Source organism: Astyanax mexicanus, chromosome 9 (assembly GCF_023375975.1).
Source record: "Astyanax mexicanus isolate ESR-SI-001 chromosome 9, AstMex3_surface, whole genome shotgun sequence".
NCBI lineage: Eukaryota > Metazoa > Chordata > Actinopteri > Characiformes > Acestrorhamphidae > Astyanax > Astyanax mexicanus.
The window spans coordinates 43,897,501-43,912,532 of record NC_064416.1 but is presented as its reverse complement, the minus strand read 5'-3'; the positions used below and the strand labels follow the sequence as shown (position 1 = coordinate 43,912,532).

Genomic DNA, 15,032 nt, shown 5'->3' with positions numbered 1-15,032 from the left:
TTAAACATGACTTCAAAACAAAGTGCCATAGCTGTGATCTGCAGATGTAAAATACAATGTACAATATAAATCCATGATATAACTATGTAATAACAGTTTGTATTTAAGATGACTTGGATAAAACCAACTTACTGTTTCTCATAATCTTCTCATTATTCTATTTGCATTTTTTTAAACACTACTCCTCCCACAGCTTTTGACACTGAAAGTCGACACAGAATTTTGCAGGATTGTAGGAACTATACCGACTTATGTTGTTTGTGATTTTGGACCGATATATCGTACAGTTTTCATACAATGACATTTTCTAGAAATTTCAGGAGATTTCCGCAATTTAGTTTTTTTTTTTTTTTTCCTTCTAAACGCTACTCCTCCCACAGCTTACAACATAGAAATTTAACTCAGAATTTTGCAGGATCATAGGAACTACACTGACTCACGTTGCTTGGGATTTTTGGGCCGACAGATCGCAAGGTTTTCGTACAATGGGCGTTTTTATGTTTTAAAGGATATTTTCCAGAAATTTCAGGACATTTTCGCAATTTATGTTTTTTAAAACGCATCTCCTCCCACAGCTTTCAACATAGAAATTCAACTCAGAATTTTGCAACTACATAGGAACTGTTTTTAGGACATTTTCCAGAAAATTCTGAACATTTCTGGAAATTTACATTTGTAAATGCTACTCCTTCCACAGCTTTTTTATGTTTTGATTACCGGACGTTTACGTTATTTTTAACGTTGCTCCTCCCACAGCTTTCAACGTGGAAATTCAACAAAGAATTTTGCAGGATCATAGGAACTACACTGACTTACGTAGCTTGTGCTTTTTGGGCCGATACATCATACATTTTGTGGACAATACACATTTTTATGTTTTGTTATGAAATTTTCCAGATACTTCTGGACATTTCCTGAATTTACGTTTTTTAAAATGCAACTTCTCCCACAGCTTTTGACGTGGAAAGTCTACATGGAATTTTGCAGTATCATCATTTTGCTTGGGATTTTGGGCCGATACATCGTACGGTTTTCTTACAATGGGCGTTTATGTTCTTAAGGACATTCGGCACAGAATTTTGCAAGATAATAGGAACTATATTGATTTGTGTTGCTTGTGATTTTTGTAACGATACCTGGTACGTTTTTTTCATACTACAAACGTTTTAATGTTTTTAGGAAGAGTTGGCCAGAGCACAGTTCACTTGGACTCGAGCACGGCATATTGGTAGTGTTGTGCTGAATTCAGCATTCCCACCAGGAAAAGCACCCTCTCTCAGGAGCATGCGCTATGTTGCTATGTATGTAACCGTGACTGAGATAACCATGACTTTTGCTGCATATTTATAAATAAGTTAAAGCTGATTTTTTTCAAGAAGAAGGTACGTACGCACTGAGAGCGGGTGCTTTTCTTGGCAGGGGTGCTGAATTCGGCACAACACCGACTAGCCCACTGAGCAGTGAGTTGCATAAGCGTGCTTGGGCACGGATTGTTTAAACGCAGTGTGAGTGCAGGCCAGCGGGGGAGTAGGGAGGGGGCAGAACCGTGCTTCAGCACCATTCAACCAAACTGTGCTTATTGTGAGTACACTTGTGTTTAAGCAGTCACTGTGTAGTCCATTAACATCTTCCTCTAAATTCAGATCACCAACAGTAGTAAACACTGTAGTAAATTATGTGCAAGGCTGTAAAATGACATGACTGGGTTAAATTGAAACATGTTGTAGCTCTAAGAATGGAATGCACTGCATTTGAATGAATTTATTTATGTTTTATTTATTGTAAGTTATTTAAAATAAATAGTGTAATATTTTAGGATTGTATTTATAGAGGTGTAGGCCCATTCCAATTTGTCTTTTGTACCCCTAACCCTTCATTTTTAAGTGTAAGTTATTCTGCCCCTAAGAATTGGGACAAACCAATTCTTAATGGCCATAAAACATTGAAACTTCACATTAAACTGTGGTAATATTGTGGTTATCGTGATTTTTAACAATTAAATACTTAAATTTGTGTGTTTATTTGATTGCTTGTGCCATCGCCATATTTTCAGTGATTCTCATAGCCCTCTGTTTGGAGCGATCCTCTGAAAAATCTCATTTTGGAAGACCATGTAGCCCCAACACTCCGTCTAACCTCCTCCTCCAGTCTAACAAGAATTAGGACACTCTCCTTTTAGGATTGGGCCTAAATCCAGTGTTTGCTAGCAGTATTAGCCTAGCCTCTTCTAATGTAAAGAAGCACACTTCAGATACCAAATCTTGAATGATGAACTGGATCTGGTGTCTGTGTTCAGCTAAAGCAGTTTCTGGAGGATCCAGAGACACCAGCAGCTTCAAATACCTGTCTGCTGGTTTGTAACGGCATTTGATCAGCTGCTCTCTGAAAACAATGATTTGTCAAACACAAACACGTCTGTGCCCTGAATCAGCAACAAATCTCTTCACAGTATGATGATCACACTTAAGTTTTCATAAAGTATGTGATATTTTCATACCTTGTATAAGGCACTGCACTATTTTACTATTTTTCTCATATTGCTTGAAACCTGTGGCCTGCTTTATAATGTGGAACAGTGCTTGATTTTGTTTTGACAAACTATACTGTCACTGATGATTCAACAGGTCAATAAAACGTCTTTAAACGAAGTGAATGCCCTGATTTTTAGTAAAATAATAAAAACTCACTGGTTGTATGTGTTAATTACAGATGTTAACGAGTGCGAGATTGGAGCTCATAATTGCGACCGCCATGCAACCTGCACCAACACACCCGGCAGCTTCAAATGCAGCTGCACACCTGGATGGATCGGGAATGGAATCCAGTGCACAGGTATCTCTCTCTCTCTCTCTCTCTCCCACAATGAACTCTCTTCATATTGTCTGATACCCTGAAGTGTTTCATCTCGTCTATTTTTGTGTGTGTGTGTGTGTGTGTGTGTGTTGCAGATCTGGATGAGTGTTCAAATGGGACACACCTGTGCAGCTCTAATGCAGACTGCATGAACACTATGGGCTCCTACCGCTGTGTGTGTAAGGAGGGATTCTCAGGAGATGGCTTCTTCTGCACAGGTGAGGACACAAATATACCTGCATACACACATCTAAAATTAAAAAAGTGGTGTCAATTGATAAAAAAGGTAATCAGATTAATCACGAGGACATTCTGTAATTCACTTTATTAATCGCACTTGTTCTTCATAAGCTGCACTTTTTTATAGTGAATATTTATATGTACACTACCGCTCAAAAGTTTAGGATCACTTGCAAATTTCCCTCTTTTTGAAAGAAAAACAAATTTTCATGCAAATCATTTACATTTACATTTACATTTACATTTACATTTACATTTTCGGTATTTAGCAGACGCCCTTATCCAGAGCGACTTACAACAGTGCTTCAAAGTTACTTAAGTTATCCAAAGCTAGTTTGTAGACTAGGATCAAGAGATACATAGAACTTAATCATGTTTAGAACCCTAGGAACCTTTTTTTTTTTTTTTTTTTAGTTTAGGAACTCTTTAAAAAGATGTCTTCAGTCGACGTTTGAAGACGGCGAGTGACTCTGCTGTTCTGACATCCAGTGGAAGTTCATTCCACCACCTTGGTGCAGCACAGAGAAGAGTCTGGATGTCTGTTTTCTGTGTGTTTTGAGTGATGGAGGTTCAAGCCGAGCCGTACTGGAAGCTCTAAGAGCTCTTTGTGCAGATCTGGTTTTGACCATCAGTGCCATCAAGTATGAAGGAGCTGGTCCGTTTTTTGCCTTGTAGGCCAGAGTCAGGGTTTTGAATCGGATGCGGACGGCAACAGGAAGCCAGTGGAGGGAACGCAGCAAAGGAGTCACATGACTGAACTTCGGAAGATTGAAGACGAGTCGTGCTGCAGCATTCTGAATTAATTGTAGTGGTTTGGTGGCTCGCAGTGGAAGACCAGCCAGTAGAGAGTTGCAGTAGTCGAGTCTTGAGATGACAAGAGAGAGAGAGACTGCACAAGCACCTGAGTGGCTTCCTGAGACAGAAACGGTCGAATTCACAAACAATATTGTCAATTTCACAAATTATCAGATTTAAAAAAATTGTATTAAAGCCTATTTTTGTATAGAGGCTTATGTTGCATATAGTCCTATTATCAGAAATTCTCAGTCCTCTGCCTAAATATCCTGGTTCTTTAGAGACCCGTCAGTCATTGACATCATTGTTGTGTTAAGGAAAAAAACTGAAAATATCCTACCATGCTGTTAACTACTCCCTTCAAAGAGTGACACAAAATAGCTCTAACAAGTGGGAGGCCCCGATGCACAACTGTGCAAGTAGATACATATCTTAGAGTGTGCAGTTTGAGAGAAAGACGCCTAACGGACTGTTAAATTCAGCTGACGGCTGCACTAAATGGAACCTGTCTAACAATAGTATTAGCACCAACGGTCAAGAGGAATTCTGATTGTAACGAAGTAATGGAGCACAGTCTCCGGATCTGAACCCTATTGAGCTGTTCTGGGAGCAGCTGTACAGGAAGCACAGGGTGAAATCACATCAGATTACCTCAAAGTTGACAGCTAGAATGCCTAGGGTCTGCCAGGCTGTAGTTGCTGCAATAGATGGCTTCGTTAAAAAAGGCAAAATTTGAAATACAGTCATCATTTTCATTAAAATCAAAATTTCTTACTCTGATAATGTCTGCTGGTCCTGTTCATTTGCTTTTTTTCATAATCTTAAGGGTGTTGCCATTGAAAACAAGACATTTCACTGTGATCCCAAACTTTTGAGCAGAAGTGTACATAAAAAAATGAATGTAAGAAATGTGAAATGCAGTTATATTTACTGTATATATGAGCGGTGTCAATTAACATACTAGTATATAATTGTATGTTTAAGGGGAGATAAAACCAACGTGGAGCGCTGGAATAAAGAATGCATGATAAATTGTATAGAGGAAACTTGTTTTTTTTTTACTGTATTGTAAACATCTTAGCTTGACTGTGAAGATTTCTGAATTAGAACTTAGTTTGCTGAGTATGAAAATCACAGATGTAAGTGTATGGTATTGCACATATGCTCACAATGGGGGGATGAACATTTAAATGGCCTGGGGGAAATACTGTATGTAACAGCCATTATTCAGTAATGTGTACACTGTTCCTTTAAGAGCTCCTTAAGGTAAATGTGTGGGGCACATGTATATGTAATATGTACATGTATATGTATATTTGTATAGTGTGTGTAGTGTGCGTAGATTAGATTCTGTGTTCCAGCATGTAAATATATCTGAGCTGCTTTAACACAGAACCCTGCTCGCGTAGTAAAGGGAGTTGCACAGCTGCAGACAGTGAACGCTGCACATACCGTGCACCATATGTAAACAGCATGGAGCAGGGTCGGAGCTGGAAGTCTAAGCCGAGAGTGGCTCAAGAGTGTTACATCTGGAGGGGCGGGGCGGATTATGGCGGAAGTTGTGGTTCAAATTTGGTGACGTAAATAAATAACATGCATTAATGCTTTAAAAAATGTATATTATTGTTTGATTCATGCGTGTGTTTGTGTGTTGCAGACTCTGATGAATGTGCAGATAATGTGAATCTGTGTGAGAATGGTCACTGTTTGAACGTCGCCGGCGGTTACCGCTGTGAGTGTGACATGGGCTTCATACCAACACCTGACGGAAAAGCTTGTGAAGGTATGCGCTATACACGTTTCACAGTCTTGGTTCCCATTGTGTTTCTATAGGGTAAATAGTAGAACCATTCCACCGAATAGGTGCCATTTGCTTGTCGTAACTCTACCAAATTAAACTCTGAATATAATAACACATGTATTTAACTATTCAAATCATGTACTGGTCAAACTCAGGCAGCTTAATTAAAAACGTAATTTTTTACAAGGTTTCTAAAACGAAGATATTTACAAAACTCATGTGATGTTTAAAAAGCATGTTCAAAAGCAAGTCTACTAATTCATTTGATTCCTTTGAAAAAAATGGTTGATTGCATGTTCACATTATTGATATTTCTAACAAAAAATCACTCCTGTTACTGAAACTCATTCCTGTTACTGGCACTCACTCCTGTTACTGGCACTCATTCCTGCAACTGGAACTCATTCCTGTTACTGGAACTCATTTCTGTTACTGGCACTCATTCCTGTTACTGGCACTCATTCCTGTTACTGGAACTCATTTCTGTTACTGGAACTCATTTCTGTTACTGGAACTCATTCCTGCTACTGGAACTCATTTCTGCTACTGGCACTTATTCCTGTTACTGGCACTCATTTCTGTTACTGGCACTCATTCCTGTTACTGGCACTCATTTCTGTTACTGGCACTCATTACTGTTACTGGCACTCACTTTTGTTACTGGCACTCATTCCTGTCACTGGCACTTACTCCTGTTACTGGCACTCACTCCTGTTACTGGAACTCATTCCTGTTACTGGAACTCATTCCTGTTACTGGAACTCATTCCTGTTACTGGAACTCATTCCTGTTACTGGAACTCATTCCTGTTACTGGCACTCATTCTTGTTACTGGCACTCATTCCTGTTACTGGAACTCATTCCTGTTACTGGAACTCATTCCTGTTACTGGCACTCACTCCTGTTACTGGAACTCATTTCTGTTACTGGCACTCACTCCTGTTACTGGAACTCACTTCTGTTACTGGCACTCACTCCTGTTACTGGCACTCATTTCTGTTACTGGCACTCATTCCTGTTACTGGCACTCATTCCTGTTACTGGCACTCATTCCTGTTACTTGCACTCACTTTTGTTACTTGCACTCACTCCTGTTACTTGCACTCACTCCTGTTACTGGCACTCATTTCTGTTACTGGCACTCATTTCTGTTGCTGGCACTCATTCCTGTTACTGGCACTCATTCCTGTTACTGGAACTCAGTCCTGTTACTGGCACTCATTCCTGTTACTGGCGCTCATTCCTGTTACTGGCACTCACTCCTGTTACTGGAACTCATTCCTGTTACTGGTACTCACTCCTGTTACTGGAACTCATTTCTGTTACTGGCACTCATTACTGTTACTGGCACTCACTTTTGTTACTGGCACAGATTCCTGTTACTGGCACTCATTCTTGTTACTGGCACTCACTCCTGTTACTGGAACTCATTTCTGTTACTGGCACTCACTCCTGTTACTGAAACTCATTTCTGTTACTGGCACTCATTCCTGTTACTGGCACTCATTCCTGTTACTGGCACTCATTCCTGTTACTGAAACTCATTCCTGTTACTGGCACTCATTCCTGTTACTGGAACTCATTCCTGTTACTGGCACTCATTCCTGTTACTGGCATTCATTCCTGTTACTGGCACTCACTTTTGTTACTTGCACTCACTCCTGTTACTGGCACTCATTCCTGTTACTGGCACTCATTCCTGTTACTGGCACTCACTTTTGTTACTTGCACTCACTTTTGTTACTGGCACTCACTTTTGTTACTGGCACTCATTCCTGTTACTGACACTCACTCCTGTTACTTGCACTCACTCCTGTTACTGGCACTCATTCCTGTTACTGGCACTCACTCCTGTTACTGAAACTCATTTCTGTTACTGGCACTCATTCCTGTTACTGGCACTCATTCCTGTTACTGGCACTCATTCCTGTTACTGAAACTCATTCCTGTTACTGGCACTCATTCCTGTTACTGGCACTCATTCCTGTTATTGGCACTCATTCCTGTTACTGGCACTCATTCCTGTTACTGGCACTCATTCCTGTTACTGGCACTCATTCCTGTTACTTGCACTCACTTTTGTTACTTGCACTCACTCCTGTTACTTGCACTCACTCCTGTTACTTGCACTCACTCCTGTTACTTGCACTCACTCCTGTTACTGGCACTCATTTCTGTTACTGGCACTCATTCCTGTTACTGGCACTCATTCCTGTTACTGGAACTCAGTCCTGTTACTGGCGCTCATTCCTGTTACTGGCACTCACTCCTGTTACTGGAACTCATTCCTGTTACTGGTACTCACTCCTGTTACTGGAACTCATTTCTGTTACTGGCACTCATTACTGTTACTGGCACTCACTTTTGTTACTGGCACAGATTCCTGTTACTGGCACTCATTCTTGTTACTGGCACTCACTCCTGTTACTGGAACTCATTTCTGTTACTGGCACTCACTCCTGTTACTGAAACTCATTTCTGTTACTGGCACTCATTCCTGTTACTGGCACTCATTCCTGTTACTGGCACTCATTCCTGTTACTGAAACTCATTCCTGTTACTGGCACTCATTCCTGTTACTGGAACTCATTCCTGTTACTGGCACTCATTCCTGTTACTGGCATTCATTCCTGTTACTGGCACTCACTTTTGTTACTTGCACTCACTCCTGTTACTGGCACTCATTCCTGTTACTGGCACTCATTCCTGTTACTGGCACTCATTCCTGTTACTGGCACTCACTTTTGTTACTTGCACTCACTTTTGTTACTGGCACTCACTTTTGTTACTGGCACTCATTCCTGTTACTGACACTCACTCCTGTTACTTGCACTCACTCCTGTTACTGGCACTCATTCCTGTTACTGGCACTCACTCCTGTTACTGAAACTCATTTCTGTTACTGGCACTCATTCCTGTTACTGGCACTCATTCCTGTTACTGGCACTCATTCCTGTTACTGAAACTCATTCCTGTTACTGGCACTCATTCCTGTTACTGGCACTCATTCCTGTTACTGGCACTCATTCCTGTTATTGGCACTCATTCCTGTTACTGGCATTCATTCCTGTTACTGGCACTCACTTTTGTTACTTGCACTCACTCCTGTTACTGGCACTCATTCCTGTTACTGGCACTCATTCCTGTTACTGGCACTCACTTTTGTTACTTGCACTCACTTTTGTTACTGGCACTCACTTTTGTTACTGGCACTCACTTTTGTTACTGACACTCACTCCTGTTACTGACACTCACTCCTGTTACTTGCACTCACTCCTGTTACTTACACTCACTCCTGTTACTGGCACTCATTCCTGTTACTGGCACTCATTCCTGTTACTGGCACTCATTCCTGTTACTGGCACTCACGTTTGTTACTTGCACTCACTTTTGTTACTGGCACTCATTCCTGTTACTGGCACTCATTCCTGTTACTGGCACTGACTTTTGTTACTTGCACTCACTTTTGTTACTGGCACTCATTCCTGTTACTGGCACTCATTCCTGTTTCTAGAACTCATTCCTGTTACTGTCACTCATTCCTGTTACTGGCACTCATTCCTGTTTCTGGAACTCATTCCTGTTACTGGCACTCATTCCTGTTTCTGGAACTCATTTCTGTTACTGGCACTCATTCCTGTTTCTGGAACTCATTCCTGTTACTGGCACTCATTCCTGTTTCTGGAACTCATTTCTGTTATGTTTTGAGAAACAGTAATGAAAATAACACAAATTCTTTTTTTAGCGTAGAATAAGCAAAAACATGAAAAATAGCTAAATGGCAGCCATGCTAACATCACAAGGACACTGAGCACATTGTAGTGATTTCCCCAAAATGTGTTATTTAAGTAAACAAAAATAAACAAATAAGATCTAAGAATTAATTTAGATAACAGGAGTGAGTGTTGAGATTGATCTTCTCAGTCATCATTTCAGTAATTATTTTATTTACTATGGGTAAAAAAAAAAAAAAAAAAACATTGAATGAGAAGGTGTCTAACTGTGTGTTTGATGGGTAATGCATATTTCAGAATGTTTAAAAAAAAGTTCCTTATGTCACCATCTCTCTCTCTCTCTCTCTCTCTCTCTCTCTCTCTCTCTCACACAGATATTGATGAGTGTACCTTCGCTGATATCTGTGTAAACGGCCGCTGTCAGAACATTCCGGGTCTGTTCAGGTGTGAATGTTCCATTGGTTTTGAGCTGGACCGCAGCGGAGGAAACTGCACAGGTAACTTTAAAATAAAAATAGATTTATTTGCTCGGATATAACAGTATAAAATATGTATTATCTACTTACCATGTTCAGTTTCACAGATTTCATATACTTTCATACATTATTTTTTGCACTGTAAGGCACACCGGATTCTTAAGGCGCACCACCAATAACCGTCTATTTTCAGGTCTATTTTCATACATAAAGTACTCCAATTATAACGAGCATTTTTTTCAGCAACAATAGTAAGGAACAGGGGTGTGGCCGTGTTTTCCTTCCCCTTAAGAAGTGTTATTCTTAAAAAAAAAAAGAAAAAAAAAACATTTTTTTCCAAAGTTAAACCAGAGCTGGATGTTAATCCACACAGATTTCTTTCCTGAAAACGGTTTATTTTGGTGAGTAGTGCTTCTGTTTATTTATAGTAAGCTTAGGTTTCCAGTATTTTAGCGCAGCACTTAGTGCTAATAAATGCCACCCGACAGCGCTACACTGAGGAACCCTGAGCGGTTTGTCCCATGTAGCTTGTTTTAACACGGTAAACACTAGGGGTGCCACGATTTCGATATTTAATCAAAATCGATCGAAATCATGTTAGGTCTCGAGCCTCGAAGTCAAAAAGAGGATCGACGATCCCTCCCTCTGAGGTACTCAAGCCCCCGCGCGCGCTACGCAAATGGCGCAGCACACTGTAGCCGACGCCAGAGAATGTGGACATTCTCATCTTCTTAAAGAAAAACTTGAAAATATAAAAATAACAGTTGTTTTGTCTAGCCTCAAATATGTAAATAGTTTTGATATCTTAAGGAGCATCTTTCTCTCAGATAAAGTTAATAATATATCTTTATTAAAGAAAAAAACTTGTCATCCTCAGGGCTTGACTCTTATTTTTCATGTGTTACTGTTATAGTAGGATAGAGTTCAGTTTGTTAAAGCTCTAATTGTTCTATTATTTTCTACATGACTGTTTCTGTATTTTTTATTATTTATTATGTTGCACATTGCTGTTTTAATAGTGCACACTGCTGCTACCAAAAAACTAGATGGCATTACATATATATCTTAATTAAATTATTTAAATTTGACCATTAGTGCCTAATGTGGTGTATTACAGATCACTTGTATCACTTTGCATCACTTATATCAAGCCCATCTTTTGTAATAAGATATTGTAAATTTGATGAATCAAACCAATAACTGACCATAGACTAATCTAAAACTGGCATAGGCCTCTCTGCTGTAAAAAAAAAAAAAAAAAAGAAAATCGAGAATCGAATAGAACCGTGACTCTAAAATTGAAAATAACATTGAATTGAGGATTTAGAGAATCCTTACACCCCTAGTAAACACGCAGACTACAGTCTAATATACTTACGTCTGAATAGCAAAAGAGCTAGCGCTATGGCTAGCGGCTAACGCTAATACTGCTCCAGCCTTAGTGCTGGAGAAACTTTACTGAAACTCGTGTATAGTGCTGTACTTCAGCAGAGTGTCTTTACTGCTCCTTACAACCTGACTGGTAGAATTTACACATAAGGTGCAGCGGATTATAAGGCGCATTGACCATTTTTTAGGAAAATTAAAAGATTTTAATTGCACCTTGTAGTCCGAAAAATACAGTAAATACAGAGCAGAAAATGAGAATTATAAAACCAGAAGTGTTAAGAATCATAAAAGAACCTGTATATAGATTCTGAACTGATTAGAAGTTATTCTTTTAACTTCTGCTTTTTAATGTTGTAGTATCTCAGTCAGTTCAGAATCTATATACAGGTTCTTTTATGATTCTTAACACTTTTATTATATAATTCTCATTTTCTGCTCTGTATTTACTTTGTTTTTCGGACTACAAGGTGCAATTAAAATCTTTTAATTTAATAGCATTTACTCAGAAAAGCAGAAAACAAGTCCAGAGATTGTGTTTAAATGTTCAACACAAGGCAACAAAAAGAAAACAGTTCCAGGATCACAGCCCAAAGCCCTGAAAGAGAACAAAGAATTAAAACCTAGAGTAAACAGGCTTTAAGGGGATTAGACAAAACCAGAGTCAAAACCGTAGCAGAACAGGAACAGGAGAATAAACAGAGATCTAACAGAAGGCTTAGAAACTAGGCTAGTATTACAGATTCTACAAACACTAAAGATCCTGGCTCTTGTCCTAAAAGGTCAAATCATGGAAAAACTTTGGTCACTGCTTTTGTAAACACTGTTTTAGAAGCACAGTTTCTAATTACACTGTTCACTCTGCAGTCCTCTGTTTACTGTATACTAATTCTGCTTAGTGCCTGCCTATTTATTTACATTTAAAAATGTATTTCGCCCTTATATATTTCTTTAGTTTTTTTCTGATACTTACAGAATATCAAACAAATAATACCAGACAACGATAAACTGAGTAAATACAAATTTAGGTAAATCATTTGTACAAAACAACCTGGCCCTAGGTGAAAAGGCCATTGCCCAGTGATTTAAATGAGAGCTCTGGTGTAAAATGGACTTTTGTTGTAGTAAAACATGATACAAAGTGCTTATCTTTGATGAACAGCACACCTCCGTTCTCCCACAGCGTTCAGAGATCCAGACATTTTAACAGTTTATCCAAACACCCTTCAGACTGGGTGATACGGGGCATAATTTACCCTGATAAATCCACTTTTTACACCGTTATTCAGCTCAAAGTAGCTCCACACCCCCTTGCTAGAATCTGGAGAGCCCTAGCATTTAAAATGAGGCGTTAATAACTTAAAAAGTGCTCAAGAAGCTTATTAAAGACCACTGTTTACATCCTATAACGCTAGCTTCAGCTTTGAGCGCCGCCATTACTGAACTGAAAATAAAATAGATATATCTATACATAGATTAGCAGCATATACATAGCATAGCAGCCAGCACCAGGAGGCAGGCTATGCAGAGTCTGTGCATATATATGTCTGTCTGGCCTTTCGAGTTCTAGCAAGGAGGAGCTACTTTGAGCTGGTTAACGGTGTAAAAAGTGATTTATCAGGGTGAATTGTGCCCCGTGTCTCCCAGTCTGAAGGGTGTTTGGACAAACTGTTAAAATGTCTGGATCTCAGAACACTCTGGGAGAACGGGGTGTGCTCTTCATCCAAGATAAGTACTTTTTATCATGTTTTACTACAACAAAAGTCCATTTTACACCGGAGTTCTCCTTTAACTGTGATTAAATTGAGGATCCCAGAACAACATCTATATAACTGTAGACCTCACTTGCATCAGTTAAAATCAGTGTTGATGATTCAATAATAAATAAATAAAGAGACTGGGTAAAAATGGTCTCCATGGGAGAGTTCTAAGATAAAAAAAACACTGCTGACCAAAAACAACACAACCACTCATCTAACTCGCCAACTAACATCCTTGATGATCCCCAGTACTTAAAAAAAGCAAATAATTCTGTGAATTGACGAGAAAAATGTTAAACACTGAAAAATGTTAAGCATTAAAAAAAGAGCTTCATACCAACAGTCAAACATGGTGGTGGTAGTGTGATGATCTGGAGCTGTTTTGCTGCTTCATGACCTGGACAACCTTGTGGACTTTCTCTACCAGACAGTCCTTAATGAGAATGTTCGGCTATCTATTTGTGACCTCAAGCTCAGGAGTACTTGGGTTCTGCAGCAGGACAATGACCCAAAGCTCATAAACAAGTTCACCTCTGAATGACTTATAAAAAAAACTAAATGAAGGTTTTGGAGGATCTAGTTAAAGTCTGATTGAGATGCTGTGGATGATCTTAAACAGGACGTTTATGCTGGAAAATCCTCCAATATGTCCTGAATTAAAACAATTCTGTAAAGAAGAGTGAAAGAAAAAAAATCCTCCACAGAGATGTGAAAGACTCATTGTCATTGCTGCCAGATCTGGCACAATCAAGTTATTAAGTTTAGGGGGCAAACACTTTTTCACACAGCGCTAGATTAGATTGGATACCTTTGTTTCTTTAATAAATTAATTTATTAGTTATAAACTTCTATTTTTTTATTTACTCAGGTTATCTAAATACCTAAATATGAACCTAAATATAACCAAAAAGCAAAAACAAACATTTATAACAGGACAAATACCTTTTCAGCACTGGAACTACATTTGTGAACTAAATACGTTAAAGCAGGTTGTGAAACTGAAGTGTGCAGTGTGTGTTAAAAGGAAAGAATTCTGTGTAATAGACGCAGTGGAAAACACACACACACACACACACACACACACACACACACACAATCCTCTCCAAAGCTGTCACAGAGAATAAAAGTTAATGTAAATGATGATAGAGTTGGAATAAACAGAGAGACCAAAACCTCACACACTCATTAGTGGTCGTCCCTCCCTGTCACACACACCAACACACACACACACACACACACACACACACACACACACACAAACAAACACATGTGCATACACACAAAGTAATGAGTCTTTCATGTTATAACTCTTATAAGTGTGATGTCATTAACATGAATCTACACCTTTTTCCTCTTTTATAGATATAAACGAGTGTGCAGACCCCACCACCTGTATCAGCGGCTTTTGTGTCAACACTCCAGGAAGCTACTTCTGTAACTGTCCCCCCGACTTCCAGCTCAACCCCACCGGAGTCGGCTGCGTCGGTGAGAAAAGCTCTACTAAAAAAACTTTATCACAGCCTGAAACAAAGCTCTCACATTCACAATCATCTTACATTCAAAACTACAGAGACACGGAGGTCTTCTATAGCAGGGTTTCTTAACCGGGGGGGCGCGGACCACCAGGGGGCCGCGAAGCACCCTTTAGGGGTCCGCAGGCTCATCCTCAGAGGAAGACAGTCGTCTGTAGTGAGCACTTTAAATCAGGGATCTCAAACTCGCGGCCCTTAGAACAATATTTTGTGGCCCGAGACTTTTAGTGTTAGTGCGGCGCGCCCGCAAGAAAGACGCATTCTCTCCCCGTCCACCAGCCCAGCACATCCTATTCATTTACATAGAGAGAGCTGCTGCATGAGCACAGCCCCGCCCTCTGACATAAAGTTCAGCTGTGTGATACCAGCCTCTCACACACAGAACAACTGCTTTTCAACCATGGAGGAGAAGCTGAAAACGGATTTATAGAACTATAGATCACAGTGAGGTTGAT

General features: G+C 39.6%; 1 protein-coding gene across 2 annotated transcripts in view; it reads left to right on the top strand.

The window, feature by feature from the left end:
• fbn1 (fibrillin 1) overlaps positions 1–15,032 on the top strand; it is a 185,606-nt gene that overhangs the window by 107,881 nt on the left and 62,693 nt on the right. The window contains exons 33-37 of one of the 2 annotated variants that reach the window (XM_049483383.1): positions 2,710–2,832; positions 2,949–3,071; positions 5,546–5,671; positions 9,798–9,920; positions 14,408–14,530. In XM_049483383.1, the coding sequence (XP_049339340.1) occupies positions 2,710–2,832; positions 2,949–3,071; positions 5,546–5,671; positions 9,798–9,920; positions 14,408–14,530 (618 nt within the window). The remainder of the gene's footprint in view (positions 1–2,709; positions 2,833–2,948; positions 3,072–5,545; positions 5,672–9,797; positions 9,921–14,407; positions 14,531–15,032) is intronic. The other variant, XM_049483384.1, reaches the window with a different exon arrangement.